Source organism: Phocoena sinus, chromosome 1 (genome assembly GCF_008692025.1).
Source record: "Phocoena sinus isolate mPhoSin1 chromosome 1, mPhoSin1.pri, whole genome shotgun sequence".
Taxonomy (NCBI): Eukaryota; Metazoa; Chordata; class Mammalia; order Artiodactyla; family Phocoenidae; genus Phocoena; species Phocoena sinus.
The window spans coordinates 44,437,177-44,451,117 of NC_045763.1; the positions used below are offsets into that span (position 1 = coordinate 44,437,177).

Genomic DNA, 13,941 nt, shown 5'->3' on the forward strand with positions numbered 1-13,941 from the left:
GCTTCCCACTAGCTATCTATTTTACATTTGGTAGTGTATATATGTCCGTGCCACTCTCTCACTTCGTCCCAGCTTACCCTTCCCCCTCCCCATGTCCTCAAGTCCATTCTCTATGTCTGCGTCTTTATCCTGTCCTGCCCCTAGGTTCTTCAGAACCACTTTTTTTTTTTTAGATTCCATATATATGTCTTAGCATACGGTATTTGTTTTTCTTTCTGACTTACTAATTTCATCTAATTTCCTGGCCTTTGTCAATCTTTAATCTAATTTCATTCTTTTATATGTAGCTGTCCAGTTTTCCCAGCACCACTTATTGAAGAGGCTGTCTTTTCTCCACTGTTTATTCTTGCCTCCTTTATCAAATATAAGGTGACCATATGTGCGTGGGTTTCTTTCTGTGGTTTCTATCCTGTTCCATTGATCTATGTTTCTGTTTTTGGGCCAGTACCATACGGTCTTGATTACTGTAGCTTTGTAGTATAGTCTGAAGTCAGGGAGCCTGATTCCTTCAGCTCCGTTTTTCTTTCTCAAGATTGCTTTGGCTATTTGGGGTCTTTTGTGTTTCCATACAAATTGTGAAATTTTTTGTTCTAGTTCTGTGAAAAATGCCCTTGGTAATTTGATAGGGATTGCATTGAATCTGTAGATTGCTTTGGGTAGTAGAGTCATTTTCACGATGTTGATTCTTCCAACCCAAGAACATGGTATATCTCTCCATCTATTTGTATCATCTTTAATTTCTTTCATCAGTGTCTTATAATTTTCTGCATACAGGTCTTTTGTCTCCTTAGGTAGGTTTATTCCTAGATATTTTATTCTTTTGGTTGCAATGGTAAATGGGAGTGTTTTCTGAATTTCACTTTCAGATTTTTCATCATTAGTGTATAGGAATGCAAGAGATTTCTGTGCATTAATTTTGTATCCAGCTACTTTACCAAATTCATTGATTAGCTCTAGTAGTTTTCTGGTAGCATGTTTAGGATTCTCTATGTATAGTATCATGTCATGTGCAAACAGTGACAGTTTTACTTCTTCTTTTCCGATTTGGATTCTTGTTATTTCTTTTTCTTCTCTGATTGCTGTGGCTAAAGCTTCCAAAACTATGTTGAGTAATAGTGGTGAGAGTGGGCAACCTTGTCTTCTTCCTGATCTTAGTGGAAATGGTTTCAGTTTATCACCATTGAGAATGATGTTGGCTGTGGGTTTGTAATATATGGCCTTTGTTATGTTGAGGTAAGTTCCCTCTATGCCTACTTTCTGGAGAGTTTTTGTCATAAATGGGTGTTGAATTTTGTCAAAAGCTTTTTCTGCATCTGTTGAGATCAAATTCTTAAATATGCACAAAAGTATGATCTACATAAGAAAAAACTAGGGACTTCCCTGGCTGTCCAGTGGTTAAGACTCCACACTTCCACTGTAGGGCACACGGGTTCAACCCCTGGTTGGGGAACTAAGATCCCGCAAGCCACACAGAACAGAAAAAAAAAAAAAAAGAAAAAGAAAAACCTGCTAAATTGGACATGAACAAATCAAACTTAAGGATTTCAGCTTTTTGAAAGACATTGTCAAGAAAATGAAGTCAGTGCACATACTGGGTCAAAATTTTCAAATCACATGTCTGATAAAGCGTTTGTGATCAAAATATACCATGTACTCTCAAAACTTAATGATAAGAAAAGAATACAAGAAAATGGACACAAGAGTTGAACAGACTTTTCACCAAAGATTTACAGATGGCAAATAAGCACATGAAAAATGCTCAACATCATTAGGATAGTTGAATAGGTCAATGCAATAGAATTGAGAGTCCAAAAATAACCATGCATCTATGGTTAATTGATTTTTCACAAGGGTGCCAAGACAATTCAGTGGGGAAAGAACAGGTTTTTAAACAAATGGTGCTGGGAAAACTGAGTAGGCACATGTAAAAGAAAGAACTTTGACCCTTACCTCATACCATATACAAAAATGGATTACAGGCCTAAGTATAAGAACTACATTTACATATACATAAGCATATAAAACTTTTAATAGAAAGCATATGTATAACTCTTTATGATATTGGATTAAGCAGTGATTTCTTACATAGGACACCAAAAGCATGTGACAAAAGAAAAGTAGTCTAATTGGATTTAATAAAAAATTTTAAAACTTTTGTGCTTTAAAGGACACCATCAAGAAAGTGAAAAGACGACTCCCAGAACGGTTGAAAATATTTGCAAATTATATACCTGATGAGAGATTTGTTTTCAGAATATATAAAGACAATAGTAAAAAAGAAAATAACCCAGTTTAAAAATTGGCAAAGGATCTTCAAAGAAAATATACAAATGGCCAATAAGCACATTAAAAGAAGTTCAGAACTTCCCTGGTGGTCCAGTGGTTAAGACTCTATGCTTCCTCTGCACGGGGCACAGGTCTGATCCCTGGTCGGGGGACTTAAAATCCCGCATGCCACAGGGCATGGCCAAAAAATAAATAAATAAAATTAAAAAAATAAAGATACTGTCATGATGGCAAAAAAAAAGTTCAGCATCGTTAGTTATTAGAAAATATAAATTAAAGCCACAGTGAGGTGTAAGCCACTTTACACCTGCTAGGAAGGCTGCCTATAATCAAAAAGGTGGACAATGACAAGTGTTGATGAGGACGTGAAGCAACTTTCTCATTCATTGCTGATGGGAATGAAAAATTATACAACCATTTCAGAAAACAATTTGGTGATTTCTTATAAAGTTAAACATACTTTTATGGATGGATCTAGAGGCTGTCATACAGAGTGAAGTAAGTCAGAAGGAGAAAAACAAATATCGTATATTAAGGCATATGTGTAGAACCTAGAAAAATGGTATACAGATGAACCGGTTTGCAGGGCAGAAATTGAGACACAGATGTAGAGAACAAATGTATGGACACCAAGGGGGGAAAGTGGTGGTGGTGGGGGATGGGCGTGCGATGAATTGGGAGATTGGGATTGACATGTATACAGTGATGTGTATAAAACTGACAACTAATAAGAACCTGCTGTATAAAAAAATAAAATAAAAATCAAGAATAAAATAAAAAAATAAACATACATTTAGCATTTGCTCATCATTTTAGGTATTTTCTCAAGATCCAGGAAATGAAAAGTTCCCAAAAAACTTGTGAAAGAATGATTATAGCATTTTAGTCATTGTAATGAAATGCTCAGGGAGAGAGAACATCCAACAAATGTCCATCAGTACAATAACATTAAAAACGTGACGTATTCAATGCAGTGGAATACTTCTCAGCTTAGAACAACAAAAAAAGATTACATACAGGTAACAACTTGGAAACATCATGCTGAGCAAAAGTAGCCAGACACAAAAGGTTACATGCTGTCCATTTATATGAAGTTGTAGGCAAAAGTCTGTATCCCAGAAATCAGAACAGTGGTTACCTGGGATGAAGGGTGCAGGGGAGATTGACTTCAAAGGTGCACAAGGAAACTTTTTAGTTGTTGAAAATATTCCATATCCTGATTGTGTTGGTGGTTACACAAGTGTATACGTTTGGCAAAACTCATAAAACTATAGATTAAATTAGGTGTGTTTTATTGTGTGTAAATTAGACTTTATGACTAAAACAAAAAATAAACTTTATAAATTTTATATATGACTAAATAAATATGACTAAAACTAAAAAAAACTTTAAAAGGCATGTGTAAAAAAAGGCGAAAGGAAAAAAATATTTAAAAATAATGAATACTGCATGTACAATATGACTGCTATTAAATATTTATTTATTTTTGGCTGCGTTGGGTCTTTGTTGCTGCATGCAGGCTTTCTCTTGTTGCAGAGCACAGGCACTAGGCGAGCGGGCTCAGTAGTTGTGGCTCACGGGCTCTAGAGCGCAGGCTCAGTAGTTGTGGTGCACGGGCTTAGTTGCTCCGCGGCATGTGGGATCTTCCTGGACCAGGGTTCGAACCCGTGTTCGCTGCATTGGCCGGCGGATTCTTAACCATTGTGCCCCAAGTGAAGCCTTACATTTTTTTTTTTAACATAGGAAATGCATAAAAGTGTAACAGTACCCATCTTACTCATGATTTGGGGGTCAAAGAAGATTGTCTATGGTTATGATTTATATATATATATATATATATATATATATATATATATATATATATATATATAATGGTATGTGTATTATCTGTGATCTATGTGTGGGCCTTGTAGTGTAGGCATAACATCATTACAGAGATATTTTTCAAGCTCTAACTTATGTTAGTGAGCAATAGCAAAACAGCTTAAATTTAAGCAAAAAAATAAAATTATTCCACAAAAAAAAATTAAGTTTTTTAAGGAAAGGTCTTTCTCCTGTTTTCTTTCAGCCTCAAGGTATTGCAGCATGCTGATTGAGGAAGGAGGATTGCAGCATTTATACAACATCAAAGAACATGAACAGACTGATCCTCATGTCCAACAGATTGCTGTGGCCATCCTGGACAGCTTAGAGAAACACATTGTACGCCATGGAAGACCACCTCCCTGTAAAAAGCAGCCCCAGGCCAGACTAAATTGATAGCTATAGGTAATTGGATAATTGAATCACAGAAATTCTTTTTGTGATAGATTCACTTGGAATATCTTACCCTCTCTGATGTTTTGAGGGTTTCTGCAACAAGAGTCATAAAGTGAGTACGGGATTGATAATGTACAGTACTGCCCATGTGAACAGTCTCTGATTTGTCTTGTGATTTTTAACTTATCAGATGAGAAGAGTCTCTTCCTTGATCATTGCCTTTTAGGAAAATTTCCACATCCTTCAGTGTTTGAACTTACTTGTGCTTAAAATTCTACAGTTTTATGAGGAAGTTTGCACGGACCCTTAGGCCAGACTTTCTGATCTTAAAGTCCCTTCAGTCAATTTGCAGCTTCAGATAAGCTGTTAACCTGATTTCTGGCACTGCTTCAGTTGTAAATTTTATATTGCTTCTGTATAAAATGCCTTTATTCTCTGTCTGTGTATCTTTTATAAGATGTCCTTCTTAGTGTGAAAGAATGGAAATCTGAGTCCTCTCCTTGTGAAAGCTACTCACTGGCTGGTGCTCGGATGGCTGGCAGAAAATATATTAAAAAGAAAAACTACTAAGGGAAAATAGAGTTGAGGAACTGGGAAAAGGTCTGCTCTTGTGGTATATAGTTTTTAAACTGGGACTGGCTACTCTTCTGGGGCCCACGTCTCCTGACGCATTGCACAGTAGCTTGTTCTTCATAGTTATTCCTGGAGGCATGGCCTGCTGCTTCCTACACAGACTGCTGGTTACTCTCTAGAAATATTTCCCCAAGCACCACAGTTTAAAATATTACAGCATTCTGCATTAGAGATTAACTCTCTGAATTTCTTTATGTCATATTGTTGTGAAAATGTGAATTTTACAAAAACCGTCTCCTCCTCAAACAGACCACCCTTTCCCCTCTATTTCAAAGTCATTTTGTTCAGTGGAATAGAGACTACACATGGAATTACCTGCTCACTTAAAATACAATTAACAACAGTAGATTTTGCCATGAGAAGTTAATTTTCTTTTGTTTCAGACTACATGTATCTTAATATTTTCATGTTGGGGAAGGATATCCACATCTCACTGCCAAAAGTAAACAAGAAGAATTAGACTATTGTTAAATGTGATGATTCTAGTTGCAGTGCATAAAAGGAAATATTTTGTGATGGGTTATTTTTTAGACAGTTGGCTTTCCTTTAAGAGAGTTGTTACAGTAAAGAATCAGTTGTCAATAATGGCGGTTGGGAGGCAGCAAGTCACCAAGAGAGTTATTTTTCATTAAACAAAAAAGAAGGCAAAAGATTTATACGATCTGAAGAGAAACCAGAGTATCCACCTTAAATTTTAGTTTGTGAATAAAGTTAACCTGCAGTCTTAGATGACTGCATCTTTTTCATAGATGGCCAAAATGTTTTCAATAGAGATTTTAAATAATACGTTTAAAATCATGGTGATTATTCAGAAGCATTTTTATTTAGAAAGGAGCTGGCTTATTAGTATGCTGATAATATTTTTGACATACACATTTCATACCACTATAACAGTAGTCATACTTGAATTATTTGGTACTCCTTCACAGGAGTGAAAACTTAAACTAAATGAAAATAGATATTTAGAATCATTAAAAACCATATTAAATTATGGGTTAATTCTGACTTAACCAGTTTAAGGAATTTTTATAGGTGTGAGATAAATTTTCACAGATTATTTCTATTTCAGAGGAAATGGAAAATACTTTTTAAAATTTCCCCCTTTTTCTGGGTTTTAAATATCTAAGGCAAAATGTAGAAAATAGGATGGCCTACAAAAGCTTGGAGTCGCTAGCTATGTAGAGCATTTCTAGGTCTTCTAGCTTGTGTAGTTAAGGAAAAGCCTATTTGAGAAGTTTGGCTTCAAGTTTCTATTGTATCCTATTCAAGACAAAAAGTACATGTTCCTTCTAGGCTAATCCTAGGTTTTTGTCTTCATGAATTGTTTTCAAAAATGGCTAAAAATGTATGGAAAACAATAAATCCCTTCATTACTCAGAATAACGTGTTTATAGCTGAAGACTCAAATGTATTTAAATTGAAATTGAAATTTGCTCCTTTGAGCACTGGTAATGGCCAGATACTTTTGAATCTTAAAAGCAAAATAATTAGGCACATCCCAAATATATAAAAAATTTAGTGCCTTTGTGGTTGGGATGGCTCTTAAAATTGTGTATCTAATTATGGCACTGAATTGTCTATAAGGTCTTGAATCTGGCTATAATACAGTATATATGTATATATACATATATATATATAAAAATTGAAATTATGAGGTGTAACTGGCCTGTCTCTACAGAAAGAATCTATTAGGCCTCCTGTTTGCATTTGTACACTAGAATGTAACAGAACTTGGTGCCTTCAAGGGTTACCTCTTCAGTGGCTTAGAGGTGCTGTTTCAAGCACAATTTAGACTAGGATTGAACCACTCATTGCTCAAATCATTGGTGTGCTCAGATATTGCAAATCATCACTACATCAGTCCACAAGCAACAGCAAGGTTTAGATCTACTAAAGGAAAAAGGAAATAGATCTACTAAAGGAAATGGAATTAGACTTTTTAAACTATAAGGATGCATGTGTAAATTTATTGAGTAAAACAAGAACAATCTGAAATTAAAGCAGAAATAATTAGGGTATCTCATTCTTTCCATCAAGTAAGTTTTGCTGTTCTCTTTATACTCTAAAAAATCATTTTTTCCTTTTGCAGGTGAAAAGGAACATAAATCAAATCAAGTAGTAATAAGGGGTTAATTTACTCTCTGGCCAAGGACTCAGTGGTTACTGATCTTAGTTGAGAATTAAAAAAGTCATATCAGACTCGCAGATCCAGGAATTGACCTTAAATATTGCCGCTCCTCACCCTTGGACAGAAATGCCATTTAGTGGCACTAGTCAATTTAAGTGAATTACCCAAGGTAGAGATGAATCCCACAAAGTAACTATGGGAATTTAATTTCATGATATCTTTTGTTTGCAAGCTTCCAAAGAATCAAGGATTCATGTTTTAAAATATCAGTGCTGTATATCCAGCCTAGGAAGTTGATCTTGCTAGTGGGACCTTTTGAGTTGGCCCTTTTTCTCCCCAGTCACTTTCATTTGGCTATATTTTAAATTATGCCATGCTCAAGATAGTATTGGGCCATCATCTAGACCTTTGGAGCACATTTTGATGAAAACATATTTTATTATGGTTCATTATGTGCTAAATTAGGGTGGAATCGATTAATGAACCATGGTTTTGGCTTAGTGCTTTAAAATGCCTGACACCCCACCCTGTCCCCCCATAGAACAAGGTGCAGCAATACCCAAGGTTGAAAAGAGGTCATGAGTAGCCAGGAAAATAAACTTACTTTGTTGTATATGTTGAAACCCACCCCTCTCCTGCCCTCTAATGGTCTGTTTACATTATTTGGTTATTGTGCAACTTTTATCTTGAGATAAGCAGTATTATTAAACTGAAGGTGTAAGTTAAAGGCAATATCATACTGTTGGCTGACGTGGGCAGTTTCATCTGTATGTTACTTATTTGGGGGCTTTATATGGCTAGGGCTTCAGAGTAGCGTTCCAAGATAGCTTACAGAGAGGTTTGCAAACTTATGGTTTCCCTCTCAAATCCATTGTAGCAGTTTCAAATGATTGTGTGGATATTGGATATTTAAATTTTACCATTTGCTTTGTATTGACACATTTTTCATTTTTTGTATTAACTCATGAACTGTTTATTTAAGTAATAATGCAAATCCAGACTTCATCCAGTGGTGAAAATAGCAGTATGATAGGAAATTTTGCTGAGTGTGCTTTAAATGAGTAACTGCTTTATCTTTTTTTAGTATTTCATAGATTTTGTGTGACATGTACACTCCTAATTATGCATTCTTTGGTTTCCAAATCTTAACCTAAGACATTCTTATGTTAACTGATTGATAGCCTAAGAGAGAACTTTCTCTGCCTGTTTCTCCCCTCCCCCAATTTTTTTTGGGTAAATTACGGGAAAATCAATGCTATTTCTCGTTTCTCTGGATGAAGCAAAGCTCCTTTGGACAGCACAACCTAACTGCATAGCTAGATAGAATGGCTATCGAGAATATTTAGAAAATCCAAATTAATCAAATTATGAGAAATCATAAATGTAGTTCATTAATAATATGTGCTTAATTTTGAACTTATTTTGGAAAATTGTTCAAATTGGGTTCTTTTAAGCTTACTTTAATCAGCTTAGAAGCAAGAAGCTACTTTGCTAATGAAAGCTGAGACATACTTTCATAAAAGCAGGAAATTCTTGAGAGCATTTAAAAATGGGAGGATGTTATGTCAAGATTTATACTTTCAGATAATCTGTAAGAATAAAATTTTTAAATCCCTGACTTTTGTAGAATTCCCACTGTCAAATTCTCACTGACTTGTGAGTATGGAAAAAGCTATCTTTTGCTTGAATTCTGATGGAAGAGTTTAACTCCTTTTAAAGGATATGAAAAATTCATTGGAAAGTGTAATGTGTATACATTTCAAAGGCTGTCAATTGTCTGGACTGAAGGCACTGTTCTTACTGTGGCCAGATGAATGGGAGTGTCCTGTACATGAATCATGGTGTTTTAAATCAGGACATCACTTAGGTATTACTGTTGTGTATACAGATTTTTGTTTTGGGGATTTTTTTTTTTTTGGCCTAAATAAATGTTACAAATTTTATGTAAAGTGTGTCTTGTCTACATTTATTCTGGGCATTTGCTTTAAAATTTAAAACTCATGCTTCAAGATTCAGATTCCTTGGTCATCCGTTTGTAACAGTTGCTTTCTGGAAAAGGCCAGTGGTTTTACTGCAGAAATTTCTAATTTTTTTGCAGGACCTGGAACTCCGTTCATTCATTTCATTAAATACCTATGCTAGGTACTATTTATGTGTTGGAACTTGCATAATTTATAAATCCTTCAGAGAACTTAACAGTTTTGTGGAGAAGAGGAAGTGTCAAATAAACAGATAAATACTACATAACATTGTATTACAGACCAGTCCACGGTACTTGTTATAAAGCCACAGAGACTATACCTAATCCAGACTGGGCACCCATCAGACAGCCCAAGAACACTTCCTAGAGAGCATATCTAGGTTGACAGTCATTCACACAACTATTGAGATAATTAACTGATATAATATATATTGTATGAGTGCATTTAGTGAGGGAGGTTACCAAAAAACAAAGTATAATATAAGAACCCCATGACGAGGAAGAATTCTTTGTGACTTTAGTTTCAGAAGCGTCATTTTTATAGTTGAAGAAACTAAGTCATAGGTAAAATGACCTTGCCCAAATCACACAGCAAGTCAGTAACAGACTCTGCATTACAATTCTTATTTCCAAATTTACAATCCAATGGGCCCCCTCTCTCCCTATTATTGCATAATCGCATGAGATTGCTTAGCTCTTAGGGAATATGTGATTAAACATCAAATGAATGGTACAGAAAAGAATGTGCGCCAGATGGTCAGAAGTGGAAGTTGACCATCCTTACAGATGGTGTGGGGTAGCATTAGTGTTTAGATGCTATAGAATTGTTAATGAATGATCACTACAAATACTAATGCTTCACTAATACACAAACATGAGATTAGATGTGTTAGTGATAGGGTTTTTAATAGTAGTTTTATTATAATTTTTATAATAATTATTAGCTTAAAAATTTATTTATTATTTTTGTTTATTTATTTATTAGTTTTGGCTGTGTTGGGTCTTCGTTGCTGTGCGCGGGCTTTCTCTAGTTGCCACGAGCAGGGGCTACTCTTCGTTGTGGTGCGCGGGCTTCTCACTGCGGTGGCTTCTCTTGTTGCAGAGCACAGGCTCTAGAGTGCACAGGCTTCAGTAAATATGGCACGTGGGCTCAGTAGTTGTGGCTCGCAGGCTCTAGAGCACAGGCTCAGTAGTTGTGGCGCACGGGCTTAGTTGCTTTGCGGCATGTGGGATATTCCCGGACCAGGGCTTGAACCCATGTCCCCTGCATTGGCAGGTGGATTCTTAACCACTGTGCCACTAGGGAAGCCCAGCTTTTCTTAACCTTTTATTGTCTCCAATAATTCACTCAATACTAACATGGTATTACTATGGGCCATACATACTGAGGAAGATAAATACCTTTGGCCAATATTTAACCAAACAAGTTGTTGAGCTGTGTTGTCTATAGCCTATCTTCAAAAAGGCAAAATCAGGGCTTCCCTGGTGGCGCAGTGGTTGAGAGTCCGCCTGCCGATGCAGGGGACACAGGTTCGTGTCCCGGTCCGGGAAGATCCCACATGCCGCGGAGCAGCTGGGCCCGTGGGCCGTGGCCGCTGAGCCTGCGCGTCTGGAACCTGTGCTCCACAACGGGAGAGGCCACAGCAGTGAGAGGGCCGCGTACTGCAAAAAAAAAAAAAAAAAGACAAAATCAAACCTTCCAACATTCTTCCCCTCCCCCACCTTTTCTCACAGTTTTTATTATGTAGATCAACCCAGTCTCTTGGCTAAATTTAAATTTCTTCCTTTCCTCCTGATTATCTTTCCATCTCCTATTCCCCATTCTTAATCTGCATCATAAGACTCCAGTGCACAGCTCTGAGTAACTGCATAACTCCTCACATTGAGAAGAGTAGGTGAATGGCAGAAACCATGAGCACTTACATTAATCATTTTTGTCTTTTTATAATTTAAGATTCTAATGCAGTCTGAAAATTCAGCCTATAAAAGAGCAAGTCATAGGGTGGGCGTATTGACTGAGCTCTTGGCTTCCAGAAACCAGACTTCACAGCAGGTTTGGGGAAATGATACCAGTGGCCAGATGTTGCAGATGAATGGCTTACTCCTGTGCATTCAGTATGACAGCTGTTTAAAATCATCTTGCAATGACTCAGTCAAGGACTGTCACTAAAGAGTGTCTCTCCTAGACTGTGATGAGGCAATAAGAGCTAAGAACAAAAAAAAAGCCCTCAGCTCTCCTGTTACTCTACATAAAAACACATCACAAAAGGAACTGTTTTGGGGCTTCCCTGGGGGCACAGTGGTTGACAGTCGGCCTGCCGATGCAGGGGACACGGGTTCGTGCCCCGGTCTGGGAAGATCCCACATGCCGTGGAGCGGCTGGGCCCGTGAGTCATGGCCGCTGAGCCTGCGCGTCCGGAGCCTGTGCTCCGCAACGGGAGAGGCCACAACAGTGAGAGGCCCGCGTACCGCAAAAAAAAAAAAAAAACAAAAAAAGGAGCTATTTTCAATGACATATCTAGAGTGTGATTGTCATGTTTGAATGTGGAGATTAAGGAGTTACCAAACACATTTTCTACCTAATTCTTGGTCTCATCAATTCAGTCTTAAATAAAGCCCTTTCGAAACTGGATATATTATGAGTAATGAGTCAAGTGCTGTATTTAACCCTCAAACATCTTGTAAGGGAAGATAATTATCCCCTATTTTACAAATGAGGGGAAGCCTAGTGAGGTCAAATGAGTTGCCTCACATCACACAGATAGTAAGTAGAGGAATTTGTAGATTAAACCTAGATACTGCTTTAACACCAGCGTCCCCACTCTGAAGAATCTTTGCTGCTTTGTACAATCTCAGTAGTGATGTCTTTGAATAAAAAGACAAATGTATAATCAAAAGCCCTCTGAAACTGGTTCATGAAATAAACCACATTATTGTTTGTGGGTACTAGCAATGGATTTAGAGTCTTCTCTTTTCAAGACCTATGAGAACAGATCAACTCTAGTTTAGGATTTGGGGTCAATCAATTACTACTATGCGCCAAATTCTATTGTAAGGGGTCTACAATTTCAAATAGCATTAGTTAGTCAGTACATTCCAATGCAGTCAGAAAATACATCGAGGCAAGCACTATGCTAAGCATTTTTTTGTGTGTATATTTTTTCAACTAAGCCTTGCAACAGCCTTGTAAAGAAGGTAATCATGGGCTTCCCTGGTGGCGCAGTGGTTGAGAGTCTGCCTGCCGATGCAGGGGACATGGGTTCGTGCCCCGGTCTGGGAAGATCCCACATTCCACGGAGCGGCTGGGCCCGTGAGCCATGGCCACTGGGCCTGCGCGTCCGGAGCCTGTGCTCCGCAACGGGAGAGGCCCGCGTACCGCAAAAAAAAAAAAAAGAAAAAGAAGGTAATCTTTACATTTTATGGATAAGGAGATTGTGAGGTATTAAATAACTTTGTCAAGGTCACAAGTTATTAGGTTTCATTGTCACACATGAGACTTAGGTCTGTCAGACTCTGAAATCTATGCTCTTAATCACTGTGCTATAAAGGGGAAAAACCAATTTTACCATTAAGGACAATCCCAAATCCAATTTAACCATTAAGGCCGTTCCCATGCACACTTTTGGCCTGTCTCAGAGAATGGAGAATATTGACAGCTTTCCAAGTTTATGATTTTCAACCTCACTGGCCCTCAGTGTCATTATTGTAGTGGCTCCTACAATAAAACATAAGATTTTACAAATTTGGGGAGAGAATTTCCTCCCCCAAATAATGGGGCTAACGAGACCAACAACCCATGAAACTGATATAGATAGAGATTACTTCAATGTGAAAACATCTGAACATGGCTTATCTAACTAGTATAGAGCTTTAGGAGAGTCAGCTGCCACAAACCCCATTTCTAGGGAGGTCTCCAATCAGAGAGGCACTGACCTTGGGCATCAGGACATTTCCAAATAATTGTACAAACAACACTCATAACTTTCCATCCTTTGAAGCCCTAAACCAACTCCCCTGTCTTACTAAGCCAGTATGTAAACCTTTCCCCATAGCTGTACGAGGAGTTACTTTCTAGGTAGGATATTCCACTGTGTGTCATAAATTTTTCTCTGGTTTATCTGTTCTCAGTTAATTTACAGGTCTCCTTCCACTTCCAACAATCGGACCTAAGTTGGTAGAGGAGTTTCTCCTCGCAACAGGGTTCACAGTAAGTTCATTAAAAAAAAAAAAAAAAATCGTTAAAACCAATAAATAGGAAGACATAATGTCAGAATAAAGGACAGTACTTTAAATGGATGCATGTAGTTTTATATGTATCACTTGTCCTTATTTTACTCATTTTGATGCCCACCTGTGATAAAGACAACAAGAGTCTTTCGATCAGCCTTAGGGAACCATTTCCTTAGTTAATTTGGTTCCCCAGGAGTGGTTTCTCTTTCTTCAACTTCACTACTTCAGTGTGTTACCTTTTACTAATTAAGTTAGTAAAGAAGGAGACTAGTCAAGAGGGCGTTCTCTGAACTCTAGGCTGCCCCTCCCTAAATAGAGGCAACCTTTTCTTTAGGGCCATTGATGATTTGTACTTCTCTGTGGTTCCAGTTTCTTTGTTTCCTAAGCAGGCATTTTCTATGATAATACAGGTTTTACTGCTGAT

At 37.3% G+C, this 13,941-nt stretch overlaps 1 protein-coding gene across 3 annotated transcripts in view; it reads left to right on the forward strand.

Moving 5' to 3' along the window:
• ZYG11B (zyg-11 family member B, cell cycle regulator) overlaps nt 1-9,249 on the forward strand; it is a 77,527-nt gene extending 68,278 nt beyond the window's left edge. For all 3 annotated transcript variants that reach the window (XM_032640094.1, XM_032640098.1, XM_032640108.1), the window contains one exon: nt 4,355-9,249. In XM_032640094.1, coding sequence (XP_032495985.1) covers nt 4,355-4,545 — 191 coding nt within the window. In that variant the 3' untranslated portion in view covers nt 4,546-9,249. The remainder of the gene's footprint in view (nt 1-4,354) is intronic.
• The last annotated feature ends 4,692 nt before the right edge of the window (nt 9,250-13,941 follow it).